Raw genomic sequence first — 20,614 nt, 5'->3', positions numbered from 1 at the left:
CTACTTTTCCCTATGAAACCACACCTCTGGGATTCCTTATAGGACTCTAGATTGTGACAGGTGTTTGGTGTTCTGGAATATCCTGAGTTACAATGCTCTTTACTTTGGGTAGGGCTAATAATAATGCTTCGGGGGCACTTGTATACAATTGGTGTTTAAAGAGAGCTATGAGGAACACCGAGATGGGGGGAGGGTGAGAGAATGGAAATAGCTCTAACCATACACAAAAAAATGTACCAATAAAACACTGGGAACCCTGTTTGCTAAAGTACAATATTTGCTCTATTTTATTTATTTTTTATTTTTTATTTTTATTTTTTTTTAAAGATTTTTATTGGGGAATTGGGGGGATGGGAACAGTGCTGGGGAATTGGGGGAAGGGGAACAGACAAGTTGCTGTCGTTTTTGTTCTTCAGTCTAGTTGTGGAGGATGTTGTTGCTTCACTGGCGCAAGTTGGCACCATCATTGCGCTCTTCCTGGGCGAGGCAGATCAGTTGCCGGCTTCTGGGCGGCCGCTCACGCTGGCTGCTGGCTGCTCACGCTAGTCCATGGCAACCCACTGCCACAGGGGCTGCAGCCTCCGCCGTCGCCAGCGACTCACGGCTGCCCAGCTCCAGGTTGAGTTGTTGTTCAGCATCTTAGCTGTAGAGGGCAGTGTCACTGGCCCTCATATGTGGGATCCGAACCGGGGCCCTCTGGCATCCCAAGCCAGTTCTTAACCATCGCGCCACTCGGCCGGCCCAATATTTGCTCTATTTTAGATGAAACTTCAAACTGAAACTCAGAGCTTTTTTGCCTTTGTTAATTAATTAGGAATTAAGTTTTTCAGGGGCTCATGAAGCTTTCTTTGCACGTAGAGCATCTTATGGATGGCTCATTAAATTGGTTAAGAGATTCAATATGCAGTCACTAAAGTAAGGACATTTAGGAAAAAAACAACTTTATTCTTCCATGAATACATTTAGGGTCTGGCTTGTCTGTAAACATCAAGTGTTCTCTTCCAAAGAGATAAGATCTCTTATCCTATTAATTTTGCCAATTGTGGAGATTTCCACCCAAAATACCAAATAAGTGGTTGGTGTATAACCAGTCTATATAATAAAATGGCTATCTGGAACTCTCTGAAAGTCCTGACCAATGTTTATTTTAAACATTTTATGATTATTTCTTAAATAGACCATACTTAATATTGCACTGTAATTCAGCAACACCCTCAGATCTGAAGTAAGTTTGTGGACCTAATCAATCATATGCTAAACTGAACCAAATTCTGAGCTTTTAAAGAGTATTTCTGTTGCCGCCCTTGCCCAATTGTTGCCATCACTTTCTCCACTGCTATCACCAGGTGTCTTGTAATAATAACTATTTTCTTCTCTAATTTGCTACTTTTAATTTGTTTTGAGCTGGGGAACGAAATGCTCAAGTTTTTATGTACTCAATAGGTAGCGTACTTATTGAATTCTTACTGTTATATTTACTGTGCTAGATACAATGTCCCCTTCTCAGGTGGCTTACATTTTTAAAGTATGTAGGTATTATGGTAAAATACGGGTAAAAGGAGCTGAATGAGAATCTGAGAGACTCTCCCACGAGTCAAGTATATTATTCTTGGGGTGCAGATTTTCTGTATGTTATTTTGACAACACTAAGACCTTTTCTGCTAACAAATTCAGCTTCCAAGAAGCTGAGTTCTAGACAAATATGGTGTTATTTCAGCATTCCAGTTTGAGAGCTATTACTAAGCTGGAAAGAATGCCTCATGCAGCCATCTGTGGACAATACCACTGGCAAATTAAGTGATCAGGAGTCCTCAGAGTGATTGTGAAGAAAATATACTTTACACTATAGTTGTGATTCTCCCTGTGTCTCTCGCCCCGCCTCATGTTACTTTTCTTAATTTTCATGGGGAAAGATAGAAATAATGCATGGTGCTTGGATTCGTTTGCCCTTTACTTTCAATTTGGAGAGATTATCTCAATCTTTCAATGCCCTCTTTCAAGATGGCCCAGAGAAGACAAGGACCAGCTTTATGGACGAGGGCTTACCTAACAACATCGATCCCTGTCAGTGCTGGGATTACTCAGGTAGTTGGTTTTTCAAGCTGCAGAGCCTGACAGGTCTATATTAGGTTATTTGGCTTTGTACACAAATCGATGTAGACATGCACATGGAAAGTTAATGAAAATAATAAATACCAACTCTCAGACATTTATGACTGTGTGTGCAGCCACGAGTGGCCGCATGGAGAAACGGGCACCAGGGTTCTTCATCGCCAAAGTTCGTGGGCAGTTCAACTCCGCGCCCACGAAGGGCGAGGATCGCTCAATATCAGTCTGGAAGCGAAAAGAGGTGAGGAGGACATTGAAAGCCCTCCAAAATATGAGGCCGAATTCGGGGAGGCGCGCGATGCTCCCCTCTCCGTACCTTGTGGGCACCGGGCCCCGTGCCGCGAGCAGCGTGGGCCGCCGAGAAGTCGATGACCTCTCCAAGGTCTGCGGTCCCGGGGCGGCTCTGCCGGTAGAAGCGGAAAAGTTTCCGAAAGGCGTCCTCCCCCGGCTCTGTCGCCAGCGTAGCCACAGAGCCCATGGCCGCCGCCATCTTCCCCATCTCGCCGCCAGGCCTCCTCTGGCCCGGAAGCAGATTCCCGTGCAACTCTTCTGACAGGCGTTTCCGGGGTCGCGACTTTAGGTCACGAAGGTCCCTCCACCTAAAAATGGCGGCTTCGGCAGTGAGGGGCGCTATGGCTCTGAGGACTACTGGCCGGCCCGTTGCTTTTGTCAGAAAAATTCCCTGGACCGCAGCCTCAAGTGAGTGATGGAGACGGAGCAGGGGCGGTATTTTTAGGTCCCAGCGATCGACCTGTGGGGCACTTACATCAGCGTGGTGGCTGGATTAGGACGCTGAGCCCGCTCCTGAGCTCACCAATGAGCAGAAATAAATTTTGTTTGCAATTAACCGTTCAAGGATGCCCCTTGAGCTTTTGGGGCACGTCTTCACGGTGTCCTGCCTTTCGGGATGATTTGGTGGAAAGGTTTATTACTTGGAAACTTTTAAGATTTACGATGTAGAAGGGATTAATTTGATCACAGTGGGGAGGATGAATTCAAAGGGGGCGAGACTGGAGGTGAGAAGAACTAAAAGGCAGTTGCAGTAATTTAGTTCAAAGATGAGGACCTGAATTTGGGTCATGGTAGAAGGGAGGTCAGAGCCATTTATGTTAAAACAAAATCGACAGCTTTTCGTGATGTCGTGAAAGGGGGAGGAGCACAGAATGAGGGAAAGGGAAGAATGACTTCCAGGTTTTTACCGTTGGTGAATTTTGTGGCTAGACTGTAGGAGAAGCAAGCAGGTCGAACGAAGATGAGTCAAGTTGCAATGTGCTAAGTTTGAGAAACCTGCGTGGCCTCCGTCAGGCAGTTGGATAGAGGAGGTTGTGTATCATTGATTGAGAAGTGCACTCTGAAGCCATGCTGCTTGGGTTAGAATTCCAACTCAGCCATTTAATAGTGTATCCTAACGGAAGAGTCATTTGGGTCAAGGGTTCACCACCACTGTGCTTCAATTTCATCATCTGTTAAATGGAGTCAATAACATCTTCCTCATAGGATTGATTGGATTAAATGAGTTTGTCTGTAAACTGCTTAGACTTGTGCTAGGTACAGATTAAGTACTCAGCAAGTGATAGTTATTGTCATGATGACTTAAGTTGAAGCGCATGGGAGAGGCCTAGGCTGGAGATAGAGGGTTGGGAGTAATCAAACCTGAAATCTCTCACCAACACTGATTTTTGGCAGCTGCTGTTGAGATAAGGTTTTTACATTTGCTTACCAAAATTTTGGTAAGCAATTTTACAGTTTACAATTTTACATTTGCTTATGGTCACTTTTGTAGATGTATCAGGTCAGCTCCCTTAAACAAAAGAATAGAACAGAGGTTACTGTTCTCTTAGTTTTTGTGGCCCAGGTGTGATAGTAGGATGGGAAATAGATTGGTTTGTATACCACCTTCTCAATAATGGGCAAAGACCAAGCCTACTAAAATGTCTTGCTTAGGCCCTGTGAAATTGTGGAAGGGCTGAAGGGTTACTCCAGCATCTTGTAAATGCAAGATTTCAGACCATAATGGGCTGGTTTAAAACCTTTCAAAAGAGTTTGTATAACATTTAAATTTGAAACAGTCTCAGTTCATTCATTCATTTAGTAAATATTTAAGGAGTATCTGTTATGTGGTAGGCATTGTTCTTGGTGCTTGCAGCTTTTTTTTCATAAAAATTGTAGGTAATTTGGGAAAAGGGTTACCTTCCAGACTTAGTTTTGGAAGAGAATGTTTTCTAAAAGTTTTAAACATGTATATTTAACACTATTTTCTTTAACTTTCATTAACTAATAAGTTATGTGAGATCCCAATCTTACCAGTGATCTGTCAATCATTGTGGACATATTGGACTCAACATTCAGGTAGCTTATACTGCAGTGGTGGGGTGAGACGACTTACAAACTACAAATGTAGGCATTTGTTGAGCCAATGAGGTTAAATAAACTAGGGGAAATAAGCAAGTAATATGAAATGTAAATCAGCAAAAGTACAAGCAGTGCAGTTCAGAAGAGAAGATGATGTAGTTTTTGATCTTTACGATTATCCACTGTTCATCTTTGAGGCCTCATCGGGCTAGTACGTTGTCTTGTATTGCATTAGGAGCCCAATAAAATGATATTCAGTACATGTATTTGGCCTGAGTCTTGAAGAATAGTTACAATTTAGGCAGGAGGAGATAGGGTTACTGAGAAATCAAGGGGAAAGAATGATGTGCCAAGATGGGAATCCACAGGATGGAGACACAGAATTTCATTTGCTGTACTAGAGTAACTATGGGCCAGCGATGGGAAATAAGGCAGGAAGAGTAGGTAGGGTCAACTCAACAAATTTTAGAAAGTCAACTATTTAACCTAGTGGAAACTTTAAGTTATGAAAGCCAAGTAAATTGAGATTTTATTTGGAAATCTCTACTACAGCTAGCCACTGTTTTGTCATTGTCTTGTCTGTGATCTTCTCATAAGGATTATAACCTGTGCATCTAGTACAGTAGCTGGTATGATGAAGATCATAGTCAACTCAGCAATTTATCTGTTTATGTCCCTACCCCATCAACCTCCTAAAATCTGGTACATTGCAGTTTTAGTCAATACCATAGCTTTCTCCTAAATATTAAGGCTTCAGGAAATGCAAAGTAGCTTTGTTCACAAGAAGTTTGGGGACTCTACGACCCTTTTGGTTTCTATATACAATCTAGGATGGAGGATACAAAATACATTAACTACTTTTAATGTTTTCTTCTGTACAGGTGAGCTGAGAGAACACTTTGCACAATTTGGCCATATACGAAAGTGCACTGTACCTTTTGTGAGTATTATTATTGTTTTTAAAGATTTTATTGGGGAATTGGGGGAGGGAAACAGTGTTGGGGAATTGGGGAAGGGGAACGGCCAAGTTGTTGTTCTTCAATCTTCACTGTGGAGGGTGCCAGTCGCCATCTGGCTTCCCGTCGGCAGCTCGTGGCCTCTAAACTCAAGGTGCTGTGTTAAATCTTAGTTACAGGTAGGCGTAGCCACCATCCCATGCAGGAGTCAAACCAGCAGCCTTGTTGTTAAGAGCGAATGCTCTATCCACTGAGCCATTCGGGGGGCAGCTCAGTTCAAGGTGCCGAGTTCAGTCTTAGTTGCAGGTGGGCATAGCCCACCTTCAAACAGGCAATCTTGTTGTTACACCAGCTGATGCATCCTGCCATCTGTTGGCAGCTCAGTGACAGCTCAGCTTGGGCACAGCGTCACTGGCCCATGTGGGAATCGAACCGGTGGCCCTGGTGCTCAGAGCTCGCGCTCTTAAGCCAACTCTTAACCAACTGAGCCACTTGGATGGCCCTTATTATTATTATTTTTTCAAATTAAATAATGTGTTTTTATTTCTTTCTTAATTTTAAATATGTGAACATTCTGTAATTCAACCACAGCCTTTTACTTCCAGGTGATTTCTTCATTGGGTCTCAATTCCCTTTTAAATAACAAACTCTTGTTCCGGAAGGCAGTTAGCTTTTCATCATTCCTTCTGTCTAGATAACATCCAAAGACAAATCCCATAGGGACAAGTATATGCACCCAGTGGTCACGCACAATCTGAATTACGTTCATCATGAATGCTGCTATCTCGGCGCCAACAGCAACCCCTCCGGCCCTTATATTTTTTTAAGTATTGTTATCCTCTTTTTTTTTTTTTTTGTCAAAGCATGTCAACTTACCTGAATGTCTAATGGAGTGCTGTTCAGTCTTTGTTGATAAATTCATGGGTGATTCTGATTAAAAAGAAAGAAAACCCTTATCCTAGGCATTTATTGTATATTCGTTTTTTATTGTTGCATAACAAATTGCCACAAACTTAATGGCTCAAAACAATGTATATGTATTATCTCACAGTTTCTTCACATCAGGAGTCTGGGCACAGCCTAGAGCTGGGTCCTCTGTTCAGCTGGGGCTTTGGGCTCATCAGAGGCTCAACCAGGAAAGATTGATTTCCAAGCTTCTACAAGTTGTTGGCAGAATTTGTCTTTCAGCTTTAGGACTGAGGTGTCTGGCTTTCTTGCTGGCTTCCAGCTGGAGGCTGATCTTAGATCCTAGGGACTGACTGCCTCTAGTTCCTTGTTACCCGGCTTATCTGTAGGCTGTTTTCCAGTGGCAGCTTGCTTCCTCAGTCAGCAAGGGAATTTCTTTCCAGCTTGCCAAAACAGTCTTAGAATGCAATCATGGGAGTGACATCCTATCACCACTGCCATATAACCTGATCAAGGGAGCAATGTCCCATCACTTTTGCCGTTATTTTTTTGGTTAGAAGCATGTCACAGGTCCCACCCACTCTCAACGGGAGGGGGTTATACAGGAGGTAACATGGTGGGACATGTGGATATGATGGAGCCTTTTTACAATTCTGCCTCCTACAGTGTTATAATAAAGACTTGAGATAGTATCGTTTTATCATAAAATTGGCAGAGTATCTATTTCAACCTTTATCTTCATTGAGTGCTTTTAAAAAGTGTTTTCATATTTAAATGTAATAAATATGCTTTCTTATGAGGGTTTAGAAATGTATAACTTGTTTTGCTTTATCCTGGGCTGTATTATCTGTGGGCTTTCTAAAATTACTGGTTTTGTGGGGTGTGACATGAGTACAGTTTATATACACTTCACTAAAACTACCCTTTCTCCTCATGGCTCTGAAAAGGCTGGTAAAATATCATCCTAAATTGTCAGAAGTTCCTAACTCTTGGTTTAATGTTACTTGCCTTCCAAAATATAACATTACTCAGATCTAGTGCTAGGAAGGTGTAGGAGGGAAACTACCACTCAAATTGTCTTGAGTTTAACTGGTACCTTCATTTTTGTAGGGTAGTTTGGCAAAATCTATCAAAATGAAGAATTTGCATTTGCTTTGATTTAGCAATTTCATTTCTAGGAATTCTACAGAAATGTGTGGTTAAAATGTTGAAAGTAGCCTTTAATATCGTAACTGGAAAGAACCTAAGTGTTTACTAGTGGGATTGATTAAATACATATTAACTCATTGATACAATGGAATTTTATAGTTGATTAAAAGAATAAGGCATGTGTATTATGGACATGAAAATCTATAAGCTTAAAAACTATAATTCTACAGAGTATGAAATTTGTGTTTCTTGAAGTTTCTATAAAAAGTAAGATTTTTCTTGGTTGCCATTTCCCTCTTAATAGTATTTAGGACCTGGAGTTAAGAGATCTTAGATTTAAACAAGAGGTTTTGATTCTTGGTAAAACTAAATAAAATGTAACAGGAAAAAAAATAGTCTCTCGTTAAATTTATTGTACTCAGGTTAGAAATCCAGGTTCGTATCTTAGATATAGCATATTTATCTAAGTTTTGACACTGACAGGTTTAAGGCCTTTATTTACGGAAATGGTCATATGGAGGTAGAGGTGAGTGCTTTAGAAGTTGTCCTGTTTATCTGAGGTAAAGAGTGAATCACTGGGACATGACCAGAAACGTTTCCTGTGTTTTAGGTTAATATTTACAGTTACCTTTGAAGCATGGAGCTAATGTCTAAGAATTTGTTATTTGGGGAGGGACAGAGCACAACATAAATTTGTAACAAGATTGATGGTGTACATTGGAATAGTGACATCTTGGTATCTGTACTTTACATAGTAGGTAGGGCAGGTGGGGGTGGGATGCAGGTGGGGTAGGACGCATCCAAGTACATTAGAATCTCTTTTCCACATGGGCTGATGGACAAGTTGAATTTGATAAGCACTCTGCCTTTGGCACAGAGGAAAGTAGCAAAATTGTTTAAATTAACCGCAAGTCTGGACTAGGTAAGTAAGAGCAACATAAATTTTCTTTTCTCCTATTTTTCATTAGGAACATGGATAATGGTAGTGGTGGTGATGAGGGTGATTGGTCTCAGAAATTACCAGAAGTGCAACTAGGTTTTGAAGCTTAGTTTTCTAGTTTCTAGAAGTGATTAAGTTAGAAACAGGGAGAATACTTCGTGATCAAAATTTCCCTGGACTATTGTTGTTACTGTGTTTTGTAACTATTATAGAATGACACAGAAAGCTCATGCCCATTTTACTTCTCCAATGGCAGCAGAAAAGCAGAGAGAATGTTAAGATTAACACAGGGATTAAGCTTTGGGTAACTAGGAAGGTGAATATTAAAGCAAGGTTTTGGACATTTATTAAAATGCCTGTTACCACTTTTTGGCAGATGAAAATTGGTAGTTTGATTTGGAGCTCATGGAAAATCTCGCAAGTTCATAATTAATGTTTCCTTAAATTTTGAATTTTTAGGACAGAGAGACTGGCTTTCACAGAGGTATGGGTTGGGTACACTTTTCTTCAGAAGAAGAACTTCATAATGTACTACAACAGGAGAATCATGTTATTGATGGAGTAAAGGTAGGTATTTTTCTATATCATATCATGAACTTTCTGTACATCAGTTAAATACGTCAGACAGTGGAATGACAGGGACGTTAGATTTGTAATTAAAGCTACCTTAATGTTTGTTAAAGAATGCTGGTGGTGGTAGAGTGCCCAGTTCTAAGAGGTCTCGGAAAGGAAGGACAGGAAGCATCTGATGGTTAGAATGCATATGTAACACGAACAGTGGAAGCAGCAGTCTATGTACTAAGTCAGGGAGACTGGGGTTGAAATCCTGGCTTTTCTACTTACTACGTGACCTAGGGTCAAACTGATTTACAATTTTTTTTAAATTCTTTTTTTTTCTTGGTGATTTACAATTTTTAATTGAAGTTCAGGGAGTCTTAACGAACAAAGAACAAACTTCTCTTGACTTATTGGTGCTGATTCCCTAACAGAAAGGTAGTCTTAAAGTGGCAATTTTCAGTGTTGATGTTTTTGCAGACAATTGCCTTTCCTCACAGTGCTTATTTGATTTTTTTCAGCTCCACGTTCAAGCTCAAAGACGAAAAGCTTTGCAAGGGGAACAAACATCTGATGAAGAGAAAGATTTTTGAGACTATTACTGCCTATTAAATAACCCAAACTGAAAATTTTGTCTAAATGTTTTTATTTGAAACAAATAGTTGCACCAAGCAAGAGCTTATTCTCCCCACTCCAAATTAAAACAGAACACAATAGGGGAAAACATTGTTTGGCAGGACAGTTCCAATATGGGAACATCCTTCTCACTGTGTTTGGGGTAACTTTATTCATAAGCAGTCGTTCTTACACAAAGTACTTACCCCAAAGTACTAAGGTCACACAAAAGGAAGTGGTCTTAATTTCATGTGCGGGGCAGTATGTTCTATAAATGCCAAAAGGTGGGAGAAGCACAAACACAACCCACTCTTTTAAAAAAACTAAATAGTTCAAAGTAGAATTATCCATCCCCCCTTTCTCCCATAATAAAAAGTAGCACTGGGGTCTGACCCCAGATTTGGTTTTTATCCTGGCCATTTAGAAAGTGTTCCCCCACATGACCTGCATCATTAGGGTTATCGATCACAGTCCATTCACTTTGAAGAGAGGAATGTCTACTCCTTCCTCCTCTTCTTGCCTTCATGCTCATGTTCCTTGGGGCGGCTGCTATCTGAGGGTCTTTTAGAGCCACCGTGCTGTTTGGCTTCTTCCAAAAACTTGTCCAAACCAAAAGGATCTTCCTCAAACTGAACTGGTCCTTCCCGACCTCTTTGCCTACGGTCTGAACCAGAAAACTCCTTATCGGGAACAAACCTAGGGAAAAAGAGAAAGGACTATGAACTACTTTGTTTTCACTGATGCAAATATTGAAACTGAACTATCTGCCTTGGTACCTGTTGGTCTTTATTCTGGCTTCTAGGTCATCACCATACATGTCCTTGTCCAGATTTTTACTGGGCCTGTAAATATTCTGGGCCATATCTTTACCACCTCTCCAGGCTTGATCATAAACATTGTAAATTTCATCTTCTCCACCTGCAAAACCACTGTCCATACCCTGTGGAAAAACAGAGGACATTAAAAATATACATACTAAAAGTTGAATCTGACTACATTCATGTGAAGAGTAAACCCTTGCTCATTTATAGCTCATATTTTCAATCTGAACTGCAAATTAAAAAGATCTCCCAAAAAAACCTTACAAAGTCCATAATCTTCCCTTATCACCTCTGGGTCTATAGATTAAAAAACTATAGGTAACTCATTAACAAGTTTGACTACTTTAGTGACTTGTAGTTATTAAAATTGGGGGATACTAATATAAGCAGGTATTTGACAATTTCAGTTTGTATAGACACAGTGGCAAGAAGATGAAAGAACTAAAGCATTTATCTGATGCCACTTAATAATATATTCCTCTGAGAACATCACTTTTATTGCATGAGACAATAGGGCTCTCAATGAAAATCTTAAGTGAAAAACAAACAATAAACGTGTTATATATCTGGATGGTTCATTAAATACAGGGACATGGGCCGGCCGAGTGGCGCGATGGTTAAGAACTGGCTTGGGACGCCAGAGGGCCCCAGTTTGGATCCCACATATGAGGGCCAGTGACACTGTCCTCTACAACTAAGATGCTGAACAACAGCTCAACCTGGAGCTGGGCTGCTGTGGGTAGGCTGCAGCCCCTGTGGCAGTGGGTTGCCATGGCTACCGTGTGTAGCCAGCAGCCAGCATGAGCGGGCCGCGGTGAGCGGACGTCCAGAGGCCGGCGACTGATCTGCCTCACCCTGGAAGAGCGCAATGATGGTGCCAACTTGGGCCAGTGAGGCAANTTAAGTTTTGACACAAGTACATACCTATGAAACCATTACCACAATCATAACAGTGAACACACTCATCACCTCCCAAAGTTTCTGCGTGCTCCTTACCTATCCCTTATTCCCCTCATCTCCTCTGTCCTGCCTTCTTCCCCACAGGCAACCACTGATCTATCTCCTGTCATTACAGATTAGTTTGCATTTTCTAGGGTTTTATATAAATGGAATCATACAATATGTACTTCTTTTTGTCTGGCTTCTTCCACGTAATTATCTTGAGATTCATCCATGTTACTGCATGTATTAAAATTTTATTCTTTTATTGCTCAATAGTATTCCATGTATAAACATCCCACAATTTGTTTACCCATTCACCTGTTGATGGACATTTTTCTCCTTCGATGTCTTTTTTAAGAATAGTGGGTCATTCTCGTGAAGCCACCTACTTACTTGAACCTTGGAGGCTCCATTGGATCTTTCTGCATTTCCACCATCCGAATAACCCTCTGTTTTGCTCCTGAGTTGAAAGCCACTCCTTGTTGAGATGGTGTATATCTGAAGAATGCAGATGAAACTAAAGGTGTTAATTAGTTCAAGCTTTCAATAGGTATTTTTCTTCTGTTATAATCCTAAGCTAGACTGCACCGTCAATTCCTTTCCCAAAGTATTAATAGAAAATTGCAAAATATTTAGGAAGAGCACATAGCTACGGAGATAAGAGAACGGCAATTATGAGTTACAAGCAACATGTAAACTAAAATCACTGGTTTGCAAGTAATCCATCTCTGTCCATTTTCCATCATGGAAGGAACAGTGCTCAATTTCACAGGTAAGAGGTCTAGAAAACAGTTCATATTTTGTAAGTTTGCGTTTGAGGAAAAACACTCCATAATACTCAGCAGGCAACTTACAGTTAGTAGCTTTTGCCTAATCATAGGCTGTAAAACAGAGAAAGAACAACGGTAGCAGCCCTAGCAGATCTGAACTTCCCCTTAATATTGATGTGAGTCATCCTTCCACAAACACTTAGANTGTGTTATTGCTGATTAAAACAAAGATTACTGTCCACTAAAAGATGGCTTGACTGGAAGACACTGCTTTTTCACTCTAGGAAAGGTCTAGTGGTTGAAATTATAGTGACCCCAATAAATCTTGAAAGTCACGTGTTTCCCTAATGGTTTTTTAGAAACAATCTAAAAAATAAAATTAAACAAGATTCCAATAAATCAATTTCCGATACCAATAATATAACAGGAACTGGTTACATTTTCAAAATCAATAAAATTACCTCAAGATGAAGCCTTAGCTTTCAAGAGATAATTTTTATAAGGGTGCAAAATGTGATACAAAAGATATCCTTTTTCTATGTTCTAAACACACACCATGATGTATGTGAACTTCAAAGTCACATATTAATACCATAATATCAATAGATAGTCAAAATGATACCAATGTCAAAATGTTAACTTGCCCTTCCCTGCTACTGACCTTTTGTGGAATATCTACATCTAAATAGAGGAAAATTATGAAACCTAATAACAGCAACTGTCAATCTTCACAACATGGGGTCAGCCTAGTAAATCATTACTCGGGGATGTTGTGAGGAAGCTGGATCGCCAGTGGGGGGTGTGTATGAGTCTACAAAGGCTAAGACCAGGTACAGCGCTGCAATTAGCACCTGCCATCTTTGGCACACATACCACAAGTAAGAGTCTGTCTGGGTACTCAGTGCTGTAGCTAAAATACAGTATCTTAGGTTACCAAAAATGGATTTACAAATTATCCAAGAGCATTAAACAATTAAATTGTAACAGATCTACCTTTCTATCAGCAATGTAGAGGGCTTCAGCCAGTTTGGCAAAATTTTCATTGATGTGAACTGTCTGCAGTCCTCTTCCATCAGCAGCCAGACGTTTGTCTAATGGAATTGTATAACCCTAGTGTGAAAGCAGACAGAAAACATCAGCTACAAAAAAGCAACAATAGACTCTTTAAAATTAGATTTAAATATGTCCACTCTGAGAACCACTTAGTTGTGGCTCATTTTCTTACATCTTTTGTCACAATTATGCAACAGCAGCAGCAGTTAACACTGCGTGTTTTGTGTGGAGGACTGTTTACGCACTTCACATGTTATGGTCTCATTTAACCTTCACATTAACTCTGTAAGGCTGGTAACATTATTGTTTCCATTTTGCAGATAAAGATACTAAGGTAGAGAAGTTAGGTAATGTTCCCAAGGACATACAGGTAATAAGTGGATGAGCTAGGATTTAAACTCAGAGACAGTAGGACTTCAGAGCTCATATTCTGGGAAAATAGAGTCTCATGTTAATATTGTGGGTTATAATAAAAGGAAATCACTACCAAATAGCTAAATAGTTGTTCCTCAAGTAAATATAACAGTCATAGAAAGGTGGAACAAATCACTAAAATAATAGTATCCACAGGTAGTAAGTTTAATTTGCTATACTGTTTTAATGAGTTGTCAGATTCTTGAACCTTGTAAATTTTAGTAAATGGAAAAAAAGAAAAACTTTGCTAGACAACTGATATCTGTGTTCTGAAATTTTGCATCCTATTTCAACCATTCAAGGAATCTGTTTAAATATTTATGTAACTTTGAGGCTTAGCTTTGTTTTTCCATATTTCTGAGAACTCCCAAATGCTGACCTCTAGGTCATGGTCTTAATTCCTAATACAAAGAAGTATTACAGAATCAACTAACCATACCACAAAGTTACATACATATTAATCAGCCCAAATCAGATCACCTAAAAATCTTTTTGTTTTAGGATGACTACATAACTTCCTTTAAGCAATAATTTACATTCAATCCATGGGTTAAAGTGGTCTTCACCCATCAAAAACAGAATTATAAAATATGATTTGGGGGAAAAGAGGAAATAGCGATTAGGAAACTTATTCTACATAATTTTACAGATTCTTCATGACTTCTGGAAGCTTTGGTGATTAGCAGACATACAGGATTTAAACAGCTTATACATGCAATGTTATAAACAGAATCAAATAGTTTATTAATCGAAGCACTAAATATATCCAAACATTTACTCTGTTTTGTTATACAGNAAAAAAAAATACAGGGACGTGCCTTTTGAGAAAAATTTTCATCACAACTTTTAAGTGATTTAAACTTAAGCTTGTAAGAGCTGACTTAAATATTTACTGATGTGTAATTTTCGTGCTTAACCCCCTTTGCTCAGGCTGGTAAAATGCTATTGCATAGTGTTTTAAGAATACAAGCTTACGAATCAAGACACCCTCCATTTGAATCTTAGTTCCAATTAGCTAAACTTGTTTGTGTTACAATTTCCTCACCTTTAAATAGAGGTAATAACAGTATGACTTCATGGGGTTTTTGTAAGGATTAAGTGAGATAATACAAGTAAAAGACTTAGAACAATGCCAGGAATATACAAAGCACCCAGTAACTTATTAACTAGAAGAACTGACTCAAATGCTACCTTCAGATCTTCCTAAAACCGCTAAGTCATAACTAACTTGTCCCCTCTATATCCCAGAAGAATTTTATACTTTTATATTCTTACCACAGTCTGCCTTGTCTTTACTTATATACATACATCTGTCTTTTCCAGTAGACTTGAGGGTTTCTGAGGGCAAAGGCAAATCTATTTTTGATCTCACTGACTTATGCACAGTAAATAATCAGTATTAGGTGAATTAAAACCCAAAGGTACTTCTTCAGGCCCAATGTGTCCCAGCTAGTTAATGACAACTGGGACTAGAAATTAGATTTCCTGACTAGTTTTACAGCTTCATTTTTTAAAGAGCCCAAGTTTACGTGTTTTGACAGCATTAAAAATTTTTTCAAAGATCAACGAAAACAAACCCAAGAGATACTTTTGTAGGATACCAGTTCTAATTTAGGAATAAAAGGACATACCAAAACAAAGTTTTATAACCTAATTTCTTTCATTTTCTACCAGTGTCTCAAATCTTAACCAACTATAGGTTGGTTGAGATCAAAATCAGAGTTGTTTTGTCTCTTAAGTTACAACATACAGCTTCCAATTTTTTTCTGTAATTGTGCTAGCATACCTTAGGCTGATGCAAATCTATGATGTTAATTTTCTTTCCCCTGAGGATTGGTACTCATATCAACACTTCAGATAACGCTATTTCTATTGTACCTTGGATTGGTTGAAGAGCCTCTGGTCATACTGAACTTCATTGGAAGTCCGAGGATTGGGCACACCAAGAGCAATGACCTCGCTGATATCTCGATTTTCATTTCTCTGTAGTTTCGACCTGTTTTGAAATACAATGTCACTAACTGAAAACTTCACGTACAAGCTGAATTTCAATTTAAAAATACAACGAATCTCAGCAGCAAAGGAAATGAATATGTCCTGTTAACATCTTGTGAAAATATATTCCCTGATAATGCATAATCGGGTTGGCAGCCCTTACAGCATTTCAGATACATGGCTATTAGAGGAGGTAGGGTTTTACAACTAGGCCCTCCTGTTAGCTGAAAAGACTGCCAAGAGACTCATTCTTGGCACAGAAGCCTTTAATACAAGCAATCACCTTACAATGAATGCTGAGATAGGAAATTGTTATGGTCTATATTTGCTATTATTATGTGAGGATTGGGGGCCTGGACACAAATTAGATGTATCATATGAATCATTTTCCATAAGCTAGAGTCAGTTTTTTTTACCTAACCACATTTAGTAATTTTATCCTGTTAGAACTTTGAGGAAAACATGTCAGTGACTAGATTACTCAGTATGATTTTCGACATTCAGATTAATTCCCCTGCTGTTTCAGTATGTATGCGATCTACATCACAATGAAACCATGGTAACTGTCGTCATTTAGTTTACTAGAAGCTCAGGTCTTAAAATGATTTCTACAGACAATCTGATTTTCATCCAATCACAAGTTTACAGCTTTTCTATGTTATCAATTCTTATAGCCACTTTACTGGTTTTAAGAGCCCAATTTATCTACAGAGACATTTTGATTTTTACAGCTTAAGCATTTCAGACCAAAAGTGTCATTAACTGCATACTTTCACACTTCATTCCTCTTTCTTCTACACTGTACATTTACCCAGAACTCTAAATTCAGGTTTTCTGCTTCTCCATAACTTCACTTATCCAGGGAGATGAAATATGCCATCAATCAACAAAGACCACCACCAGGAATCTTCTTTTTCATGTTCAAGATATGAATTGAGAAAATGGATTGTATCAACTCATAAATGATGAAAGCATGCAAAACTGCTCATTTGGAAAGAAAATGTGTTTATTTGCATTTAACCCTCACTGAGAATTTTACCTCCATATTACAGCATTTCCTCAGCTGTTCGGCAGTCAGTCATCAGCCTTTGGTGAACTGTAAACTTCACCAATCCCTACTTTATTCCAAGTTCCCATCATGCATTTAGTTTCTTCTATACAAGTCAGTACTTTATTAAGAGTGCTGTCTGTATGTCAACTATATTTCAATTAAAAAAAAAGTGCTTTGTCACGTTTCCCAAATCATTTTATATAACAGCTCTGTCTTTCCTAATTTTAAATGAAAACTGCTCATGAGCAGAAGCCCATTTTCACTTCTTACAAAAACTGCTGTCCTCCCCCGCTGCATTCCGTATAGTACTCTGCATGTACGAGGATCTCAATAAAGATATCACAGCTTATTTCTTGTCTAGAGGAACAGGCACATGATACATTTGTCTCACCATTTGAAATTGGAAGAGAACAGACCAGAACAGTTCTACCCAACTATTGTCGTTTCACAAACAAGATCTGATATCCCCATCATTCTCAATTCTAGCTGACTTTACAAAGTGATGCAAGAAAAGATTACTTCCAGGGATAGTCAATTCTTCTGCTAAGACAAGGTAAGTAGTTAAGTGCAAGAAATAAGTGCTGATTTATTAAGTTATTAAACTAAAGAGAAAAGGGGGAGAAGCAAACCTGGTCTTAGTGGACTAAACCTCCTCCCTAAAAGGTTCACAAAGGCCACTCTTCAAAATTTTATTTATCTCCAATAGCACCTACCTCTTATCAGGAGCTGCCCTAGAAAGGTTCCGGTCATGCTGTCTCTCTTTCCGCCTGTCATGCCGGATTTCGTCCCTCTCACGTGCCTCCCCATCCTCTGTGTGTACAGAGTTGAAAATCAATTTATTGCTATATTACCCATTAATACTTTGAATAAGAGACTAATCTTTAACCTTAAGCAGAAAATTCCATGAACTTGTTGTAGTCAGTCAGTCCTTTTAACCTTACTTGTAATTAATTCAAATCCAATAGTATTGGTTTAANCAAGCCAGTTCTTAACCATTGCGCCACTCGGCTAGCCCTAGAATCAATTTTTTTACTGTATATGACTTAAAGTTAAGGTCAACTTGTATTTGATGAAATATGCTCCTGTATCTTCCTTGGATTAAGCAATTCTTTGGGTTGATACATAGGAAAGCTGCTTTGCTTTCAGCGACTTCCCTCCTCCAGCTCTGAGACTTCCTGTTTAAAAGCACTGTGAGACCTGCTGACCCCACTTCTATCCAGATTTAATTATTCTTTTTGAAAGTTGGCTGGAGCCTTAAGGGGATTTGAAACACAAGGCTCTGGTGGAGATGAAGTATTAGACCCAAAATAACTATCCCTTTTTCTGTTGCACAGCCTGACAGGGAACAATTTGTCCCTTGCCCTGAGCACTGTCATTCGTTTTGATCATGTTCATCCCTATCAAGTGTGCTGCTGGCTCAGAAGGCAGCCATCTGATACCTGAAGTAACTCTTTACATGACTCCTTTGTCTTTTCTTCAGTAACAAGGCATTCCACCAGAATAAGCCTGTTTGTGGACTAAGGAGCTACAGTGGGTGTGGATGATTTAATAACTCTAAGGGGGAAAATACTGAGACCATAAAAATAGTTATTGTTAGTTGATGGTCTCCTCTGTGCCTACTTATCTCATTTAATCCTTACAACAGCCCTATGAGTAGTTAACTTTTATTATCCCCATTTTACAGATTGGAAAATGGAGGTTGAGGTGTTATGTAAGTTGCTCAAGATGACAAATGGAAAAGTGACTAATCTGGAACTTAAACCCAAACAATATGATCTAATGCAGAATTCCATACTGTCCCCCAAGTGGGAGATTCTATCTTAGTGTAAGAGACCTAGAGTCAGACAGACCTAAGTTCAAGTTCTGCCTCTCTTGCTTCCTAGCTCTGTAACTTTCAGCAAATCTGCCTACTTCACAAGGCTGTGAGGATGATGACATGAGATAATGAATGTAAAGGGCTTAAGTTCTTGGCTCACTGTGAGTACTAAATATATATCAGCTGTTATTCTTCAAAAATGTATCACAAATTGATCAAGTGCTTTTTCTGGGCGAGGCCCTGTACTAATTTAGGGGGACTCAGCATTAAATACCCCACAGCCCTACCCCTTTTAAAGACCAGGGGTGTGGTAGATCTGGGGTTTGTGGGCTGAATCTGGCCTTCAGAAATGTTTTGTTGTCCCACACATGCTTTAAAACTTTTGAATTAGTTGCAGACTTTTAAAATTTGGGAGGTTTTCAGATTTTTATTCTAATAAAATCTGGATTTCTGGCTTGTTTTGAAAACCAGTAGTGCTGGCAGCACTGAGCCTACATTCTCCCGTGGCAGCAATCATTTAGAATGTAGTATGCCATGTGGGAATGTGAGCCACAGTCCCTACCACTCCCTATTGCACCCAAAGCTGAGGGAGTCAGTGACCATTCATTTTTGCATTGTTGTATTCTTATGATAGAAATACAACGCTTCATGTACCTATGATACTCTCATAAGAAAACAAAAGGTAGGTCAAGGGAACGGCATGACTTAAGAAAAATGGACAACGTTTTTGTTTGGGCTTAAAAGCCAGGATTATTCTCATGTCTGACCTGCTTCACTTATTTTTTATTATCTTCTTGGCCTCTGTGGTCATTTGAGTTTGCAGCCCCTGGTATAAAAAGATAACCTCACAATGAGATAAGTGTCATGCTGGAAACAAGCCCCAAATGCTTTGGAAGTACCAGGGAGAGGTACTTAGCCAGGTCTAGGGGTTCAGAGGATGCTTCTTATAATGTCACTTGACCAAGATTATGTGCCATTACTAAGTGAGGCCCAGAAGGGCAGTGGCAGAGGTTTGGACAGTGGGTAGAATGAGAATGGGGCAGCTGTTCAAGCAGATAGAACAGCATGAGAAAAGGCTCAGAGATAGCAGTAGCCACCTCTGTCTTTTCTTTGATCCGTTGACCTGCTTTTGACCTTCCTACTCAGACTTCTTCCCGAGGCCAGTAGTGTGTCTGGCTCTCTCATCACTGAGACGAAAGATGACTGAACCTAGTCAACGGCTGAGCCCTCAGGGCTCCATACACCAGCTGCACTTATAGCCCTATGTTCTCCTTGACTCATCAGACACACAGGCATACTTGGAGACCACCTCTCAAGATCCCATCCACACAGTCTTCTAATAGAAGGAGTCTTTACACCCATTACCCAGTTACATACCAACAATAATATAGGGCTATTCCTACAGAGGAGGGGCTGAGAATATGTTAGTATTTAAATAATAGAAGTTAGAGTCTGTGTGGCAGGTACAATTTACACCCTCTCCCTACAAAATAAGCCACCCCTACATGCCTGTTCCTGACAAAGGCAAGTTAAATTCCTCCCAGGGCAATAAGAGAAGCCTCCAGAGGTGAGAGTGTTTCTCTGAGGAACCCAGAGAAGTGTAAAGAGAAGAAATCTCTTCCCAACTTGAGAAGGGAAGCCTGTCAGGATGGGCAGGGCCAGGCCAGGTTCAGCCCATAGGAAAAGGAACGTTCTTCATAATGAGTAGACTCTGAGAGTTTTTGTTTTTTTTTTAAATTAAGGGCATCCATCCAACAAGGGAACTAGCAGCCCTAGCTGTGACTGATTGGAAGGTCAACTGAAAGTGAAAGACTTAAGCCTGTACTCACTGACAAGCAGGGGCCCATTCCTACCAGGGGTCTGAGAGGCTTGGCAGAGGCTGGGTAATGGCCGAGGCTGGGGGGAAGGCTGAGAATGGAAGACTTCCCTTGTGGGGTTCAAGGTCAAGTTCAACATATAGTCCAAGCACTCTGCTCCAAACCATAATAAGATACCACTCCACACCCACTAGGATGGCTATATTAAAAATGACAGACATTGGGCCAGCCGAGTGGCTCAGTTGGTTAAGAGCTCGCTCAAGAGTGCAAGCTCTGAGCAACAGCGGTTCGAGTCCCGGCCCAAACTGAGCTGCTGCTGAGCTGCCAACAGGTGGCAGGATGGCTCAGCTAAA

At 39.9% G+C, this 20,614-nt stretch overlaps 3 protein-coding genes across 3 annotated transcripts in view; 1 reads left to right on the top strand and 2 right to left on the bottom strand.

Annotated features, from left to right (window-relative positions):
• The first annotated feature begins 2,669 nt into the window (after window positions 1-2,669).
• Window positions 2,670-9,596, top strand: SLIRP (SRA stem-loop interacting RNA binding protein). The gene is made up of 4 exons (XM_019640438.1): window positions 2,670-2,808; window positions 5,343-5,401; window positions 8,872-8,979; window positions 9,489-9,596. Exons 1-4 carry the CDS (start codon window positions 2,715-2,717, stop codon window positions 9,558-9,560), a joined length of 333 nt encoding a protein of 110 aa, XP_019495983.1. The 5' UTR covers window positions 2,670-2,714; the 3' UTR covers window positions 9,561-9,596.
• LOC109381611 (NADH dehydrogenase [ubiquinone] 1 beta subcomplex subunit 1) lies at window positions 5,942-6,228 on the bottom strand. The gene has a single exon (XM_019640440.1). The coding sequence runs from the start codon at window positions 6,187-6,189 to the stop codon at window positions 6,013-6,015; it is 177 nt and encodes a 58-aa protein (XP_019495985.1). The 5' UTR covers window positions 6,190-6,228; the 3' UTR covers window positions 5,942-6,012.
• The window catches only part of SNW1 (SNW domain containing 1), a gene marked incomplete at its 5' end in the record, with an annotated part of 24,231 nt that continues 13,213 nt past the window's right edge, over window positions 9,597-20,614 (bottom strand). Inside the window, 4 exons of the mRNA XM_019640284.1 lie at window positions 9,597-10,278; window positions 10,359-10,522; window positions 15,461-15,578; window positions 17,342-17,476. Of these exons, the coding sequence (XP_019495829.1) occupies window positions 10,080-10,278; window positions 10,359-10,522; window positions 15,461-15,578; window positions 17,342-17,476 (616 nt within the window). The remainder of the gene's footprint in view (window positions 10,279-10,358; window positions 10,523-15,460; window positions 15,579-17,341; window positions 17,477-20,614) is intronic.

Source organism: Hipposideros armiger, unplaced genomic scaffold (genome assembly GCF_001890085.2).
Source record: "Hipposideros armiger isolate ML-2016 unplaced genomic scaffold, ASM189008v1 scaffold_49, whole genome shotgun sequence".
Lineage (NCBI taxonomy): Eukaryota > Metazoa > Chordata > Mammalia > Chiroptera > Hipposideridae > Hipposideros > Hipposideros armiger.
Note: the sequence above shows the minus strand (reverse complement) of the source record. Positions and strands in the feature narration are given on the sequence as shown.

Bases quoted from the DNA above. Each gene is read 5' to 3' on its own strand.
- SLIRP (XM_019640438.1), top strand. From the start codon at position 2,715: ATGGCGGCTTCGGCAGTGAGGGGCGCTATGGCTCTGAGGACTACTGGC. The intron at 2,809-5,342 runs GTGAGTGATGGA...TCTTCTGTACAG, and splicing joins TCCCTGGACCGCAGCCTCAA to GTGAGCTGAGAGAACACTTT. The intron at 5,402-8,871 runs GTGAGTATTATT...TTGAATTTTTAG, and splicing joins GAAAGTGCACTGTACCTTTT to GACAGAGAGACTGGCTTTCA.
- LOC109381611 (XM_019640440.1), bottom strand. From the start codon at position 6,189: ATGATGAACGTAATTCAGATTGTGCGTGACCACTGGGTGCATATACTT.